Source organism: Physcomitrium patens, chromosome 7 (genome assembly GCF_059467195.1).
Source record: "Physcomitrium patens ecotype Gransden chromosome 7, ASM5946719v1, whole genome shotgun sequence".
Taxonomy (NCBI): domain Eukaryota; kingdom Viridiplantae; phylum Streptophyta; class Bryopsida; order Funariales; family Funariaceae; genus Physcomitrium; species Physcomitrium patens.
The window spans coordinates 4225787-4231889 of record NC_143416.1 but is presented as its reverse complement, the minus strand read 5'-3'; the positions used below and the strand labels follow the sequence as shown (position 1 = coordinate 4231889).

General features: G+C 37.3%; 1 protein-coding gene across 1 annotated transcript; it reads right to left on the bottom strand.

The window, feature by feature from the left end:
- Positions 1-3138: 3138 nt before the first annotated feature.
- LOC112284214 (uncharacterized) lies at positions 3139-5901 on the bottom strand. Its single transcript, XM_024523815.3, has 4 exons — positions 5546-5901; positions 4671-4810; positions 3796-4080; positions 3139-3689 (listed from the first exon to the last, which is right to left on the bottom strand). The coding sequence occupies exons 1-4, from the start codon at positions 5766-5768 to the stop codon at positions 3636-3638; spliced, it is 702 nt and encodes a 233-aa protein (XP_024379583.1). The 5' UTR covers positions 5769-5901; the 3' UTR covers positions 3139-3635.
- Between the last annotated feature and the right edge of the window lie 202 nt (positions 5902-6103).

The window sequence follows — 6103 nt, the reverse complement described above, 5'->3', positions numbered from 1 at the left end:
ACTTTTTCAGAAAGCTTGAATGTTGATTTTGAAGGGTGTCCACACTAGCTCCTGGGGTATTTGTCTCTCTGCCACTTGGGTACATGTTTGTATATCTTGGTCATATTATACCCACTTCTATTGTTCAAGTAATGCCAAAATGTGACTATGGTACTATATGGCCTTTGCATATATATATAAAAATGTATACACACATATACACTGACTTCCTTTTGTGACTATTGGAAGTTTTATTTATCCTCAGTTCTTATTACTTTAGAATACATTTCAATGGCTATATTTTGTTCTGCTGTGTTTTAGAATATAAAAAGGATGCACGCATTTGTTATTAAATCAGGGCCATAAAATATTTTAGAGGCTGGGTAGAAATTCTACACACAACTGAATAGACTTATCTTGGGTGGCATGGTATAATTCCACCTCATACAATAGCCTCTTTTCTTATACATGATTTATTATTTCTAATCCAAGGTTTCTTAATTCATTTTAAGATCTTTTATGGATTATAATCGGAGTCTTCCTCCAACAGGGTCCACCACAGCCTGTCAAGCTAAACCAAATTATCATGAGTATATATATATATATATATATATATTGTTAGATCATACTTCTTGCAAACATCGTGCAATCTTAAAGAAGAAAGAAATAGAATGTCTATATTATGTGTGCATGTACAAATTGGCTGAAAATAAAAGAAACAATAATACACTGTTAATATTGTTTTCAACAAATTTTATGATTAAAAATTTGACTAGTTTTAAAAGTATTGTGATTATTAGATTGATGGTTGTTTGTATGTGTGATCTTCATGTCAAGTTTATATGTGTACATATTAATAAATATATAAACAAAAAGAAGGTATAGAACTGAATCATATCACAGATATATGTATAAGTGAATAGTATTAAGGTTCCCATATTAAATCTTTTCTAGTAAATGGAACATATTGATGTTGTGATTGCTAATTGAATCATTGTATACACTGTATGTACATGTTCACTAATTTTAAAGTTTAAGTTGATAAATAATTCCTCTAAAATTGGAAAAGTAAAACTATGAATATTAGAAGTTAACTTTAAAAGGATATAAATTGAACATAGCAATTATAACCACACGTAAGCTTGAGATCTTGTGTGCTATTGTGTTTTGACAACACTCCATTTTGCAACAGATGCTGCTGTGCTTTTGAATGTGACTTTGCTAAAGAATTTTTGGAGCATTTTAAAATCATTAATTATCATTATTATTATTTTATTATTATAAAATAATCCAGTAATATACTTTTAGTTTATTTAAGTTGAGGAAAGCGAGTGTGTGTATGTATATGTGTATGCATGTGTATATGTGTGTCTGTGTTTTGTTTTGTTTTGTTGTTTTTATTTTTTTTATTTGTTGCTCTTTTCAATAATTGTTGCTCTTATTATCTAAGTTTATATTTATAATGTTTCAAATTTAAAACATTTTGACGTTGGTGATGTTTACGAATATGGTTGAAAAAATGATTCTGTGCCAGAAAAATACCTATGATGCCAAAAATAATACAAAGATAAAAATGCAATAGAAACAATAGTTTTTTATAAAGAAAAACTTGTTCATTTTTCAGAGTAATTTACTTCATTGAATTCAGCCAAAATATCAGTTTCTCAAAAAACATATTGAGAAGTAAGTTGATGTTATTGGTATGACTGATTAAACAAGAATAGACAACAAACATTTCTTTGAGTCACATAATTCAATAATCCTAAGATTTGAGAGAACAGGTGGATTCTGTATATTTTTTTTACTGGTGTAATTACTATTAATATTTATAAAAAAATAAAAAAAATGTTTGAAACAGATTTCAAAAAGTATTGGCACTACAAATAATATTTTAATAAATATTATAAAAGAGTCCTTAACATACATGTTAATATTTGCATGGGCTCGAGCTATAAGCACACCTCAAGTTGCTACACCACCCCAAATTGCTATACACACACCTAAAAAAATGGAGACCTTTGATTAGTTGGTTTTTGAGTCGAGAGAGGGGCAATAACTACTTGTATAAATAAATAAGTTTGGATGTTTTTGAGCAGCTCTTCTTGTAAATAGTACATTTTTATTTTTATTTATTTTTGGTGAGAGAAAACTCATTATGAGAGAGAGAGAGAGCACAAAAGAGAGTTGAGTTAGAAAAGAATTGAGAAAGATGCAAAGACAAATACACACAATTGGATCTAGGGTTCTCAAAAAGGACTTTGAGGTTGTTTGCTTGAGCTTCCCATAGTTGTCGTAGGTGGCAAGCTCCACACAAGACTAACCAACTAATTAGAAGCATCTATTTTTCTTGGATGTGAATATAGCAATTGGAGGTGTGAGTGTAGGAACTTGGGATGTGCTTGTAGCTAGAGCCTTTGTGTTTTGTCTATGTAAATAGATGTCTGTATATATATATATATATATATATATATTTTTGAAGGCTCTCATTTTAAAATGAAATTAAGTATTTTTTCAAAATTAAAAAAACCATTTTTATCTATAATTTTTTTCACTATTAAAGTACACTTTCAACAAAAAAGTAAGATATGTAGTGATTTAAAAGTTATGGAATGGATCTCCAAGTTGTATACATGCATTTAGTGATTATGTTTGCGATTCAAAATCATCCAAACTAGTGTAAGATTCCTAGGAAATTAGATGCAAGACCATGGCAGCATGCATCTTACATTACCAACATTAATGCAATCTGCTGAGTGACTCGGCATGTGTCAAATAATAAAATACTAGTGACAGATTTTTGTAACATAGGTTGCTAGGAATACCAAAAATTCAGCATAGAATTTCAACTTCAACTATAAAAGCTTAAAAATTATGATGCAGCATTAAGATTTGATTGCTTTCACCCGTGGTACTTTGGTTATAGATAGGGATGATCGGGTACATTGCACACATTTCAAGTATCTTAACTTTACTTACATATTCTACGATTAAATCTGCATCCTCCACCCTAAAAACAATTCAGTCAGGAAACTTGTTTCATAGTTCACATGAATAGTCAATCCTGCTTCCAAAAGATCTCGATCGAAATGGGCTGCATGAAGTACAACGTAATTTCATGATCAACGGTAATACTACCACATCCACGAGATAAAGAGCTACTTTAGTTGTAACTATTTCTTATTTTATTTTTTTAAAAATGATACATGTTGAGGACAGTTACAAGCACTGAACAACGCTGCAGACTTTGCAGCCGATGCATGCTAAATTTCTGAAAGGCCAGCGATTTTGTGTACATAACACAATAATCTTGCTCCCGTAGACGTGAAACCTAACATAAAAATTCTGATCGACCTAATTACAAAGCAAAAGTAGTATCTTCTCTTGCCGGACGCATACATACTAGATTTTAGCTCGTCATTTGAACTACAGAGAAAGTCACAGTGTCAGGCTGAAATAGATTATTGTGGTACCACGCCTACAGCACAGGTTGCATGGTATACTTAACAACTCGGGTAACACGTCCTACTTGAAACAACATGCTTGCAGGTCTCTGACAGTTGGCCGCTCTCCTTGACACGCATATCACCCTGACAATATTATGTTACATGTGCAACCTCAAGATTCGAGCTCTGGGGTTTTCGGCTAGTTAGTGTTGTCTACTTCTTAGGGGGAGGAAGGTCCAAGTCAGACACATATGGCTCTTTTCCCTTCTGCACTAAAAACAATCAAATCATTACATATCGTTCACATGGATAACAAATGATAATTTACTGCACAAATATAGTAGAATCATAACTACCATTGGAAGTGTCATACCTGTCCACTGGGTCGGTCCACTACTCCACCTCGCGTGAAGGTTGTTAGGGGATCAATGTTCTGAGGATCATAGGTCTTCAGAGGATTTCGAGGCAGCCCATCACCGTCGTTGGGAGGGGCTTTACTGGTGTCAGGGGGGTTGTTGATGACAACGTAACCACCTAGAAGTCCGCCGATGAGGAGGAACAAAAAACCTGCAAGGAAAGGTCCCTTCACAGCCAGGGGGTTGATTCCTAGTTGTCCAAGAACACCCTTACCAGTAATAACCTCCATGATAACAGCAGCCTGTCGCAGCAGATTATTTCACATCAATATCTGACTAGACCTGGTTGTGTGTGTTTTTGTGTGTGTATGTGTGAGGGAGAGCGAGCGAGCGAGCGAGCGAGCGAGAGAGAGAGAGAAGCTGGAAATGTGATCACTTCTATGGTTAGACCTGAAGACAATACATCTTGGCACAACACATCTTCTGCCAAAGGTTAGAAGCAGTGGAACCCTCCCGCAAGTGCGTAATGCCGTATAGCTCTGTAGCAAACTAGCAAATAGTCGTCTTCTACATCATACAGTGTTTGGAAAATATCCTTTCAGCAAGGGCAACTACACTGCCACCTCGTCAGACAATGTAGACACATGTCCCATTCCAAACTGTGACAATAAAGTATCCCATTTCGGATTCAACCATTAACGTTGTCAATGGTGCATCACACATGGGACGAGAAGAAATATTTCATGGTATTCCGTAACAAGATGAACACCTAATTGGAACGTGAGACGTATAATATGTAAATTATGTTCAACGCAGAAACGAATATTCGCATCCCTAGACTTTGACACACAGGAAGGATACTAACAGATTAGGAGAAGGATAGCGAGATTACCGCAAAGCCGACCATAGCTAGACGACCCACTTGAAGCTCTTGAAAGCGTCCGAATCCGAAGAAGGAGCCCTTGCCACCCAAACCGTATCCGCTCATGTCATCACCCGCTCCCTCACCATTTGGTTCTTCCGAAGCCCTCACTGCCACACAAAAAACAATCTTGTAAGAACTGAAAGATACCGCATAACCCATATCCATCAAGACATTCAGCACTAGGGCAGGAATCTAAGGTCCTAACACTTACCTACACTAAAACATGTTCACACTAATGTATGACCGGGCATGGTGAGAAAAATAGAAATTAAGGGACGCCCTGCAAGACCTACGTTGGACCTCAATCTTTACAATACTTAGTCAGAGACGGTACGATGCGGATGCTCGATTTAGATCGCGTCTCTATGTGATATTAAAAGGAACAAGAAAAAAAAACATCAAAGCTTGTGCATGCACGTCGTTTTCGTAGCACTTTTCACTGCAGCTCAACAAGCTCACTTGTTACCCTAGAAAAATACCAACTCAAGATAACATACATTCAGACACTCCAGTCAGGAAGGCTTGGACCCAATGGATAGTGGCGTTATAGACATGACCTAATCCGTGCAGATGATGAGGGTTTCCAATTCACATGTTAGATAATGTAATTTGCATGTAACCTAACCATCCAAATGCTAGTCCAAAACACAATTACATATCACCATTATATCAACCACCAAGGCGCGCGAGACATTGCGTGGACACATTACCAGTACAAAATTCAACCCACTTAGCTACAATAAGCATATACAAAAGACAGGGTCTTCCAATCCATACCCGACCACAAAACCTCTCCTGCTCAGCAATCTAAGTGAATAAAACAATCATCCAGGGCTCTATACCTAACAGTAAATCGCACTGCCTTTGAAACGTCACATGCCGAGCAGCGGCCACTCGCAGGTGCGTCACGGCAGCCGGCCGCCATCCTTGCGACCCACTAGCCAACCTCGAAGCAGCAGCCGCAATCCCCACCTTTCCAAAACCATTCTCCCTGCTCGCTGCCACTGCTTGACCACAACTTTCCAGATTCGTCACCGCCCGCATCTGCATCGTAAATTGCGCCATCTTCAGAGCTGACAAATGGGTGTCGAAGCCAACCCAGCAAGGTTTGAGGTGCACGTCGACTCACAAACAAGCATCAATGCAAAGGATTGTGAGGGAACCCAACAGTGAGCAAGAACAGATTCCTGAAAACGGAACAGCAAAAACAAAAATCTGTGAGGTGATGGTGGTAAAGACAAATGGGTCAGAAGGGCAGCGAAGGATAAGTAAAGATGGGCCCACGCCATGGCTTCTTAAACCTGCAGCGCGGCCATGGCTGCCCAACTTCTTCTTCCTCCTCCTCCTGTTCTTTTGAATTCTCTTAAGGAGCATGGCTGCTGTCCTCGGGAAGGGGGAAG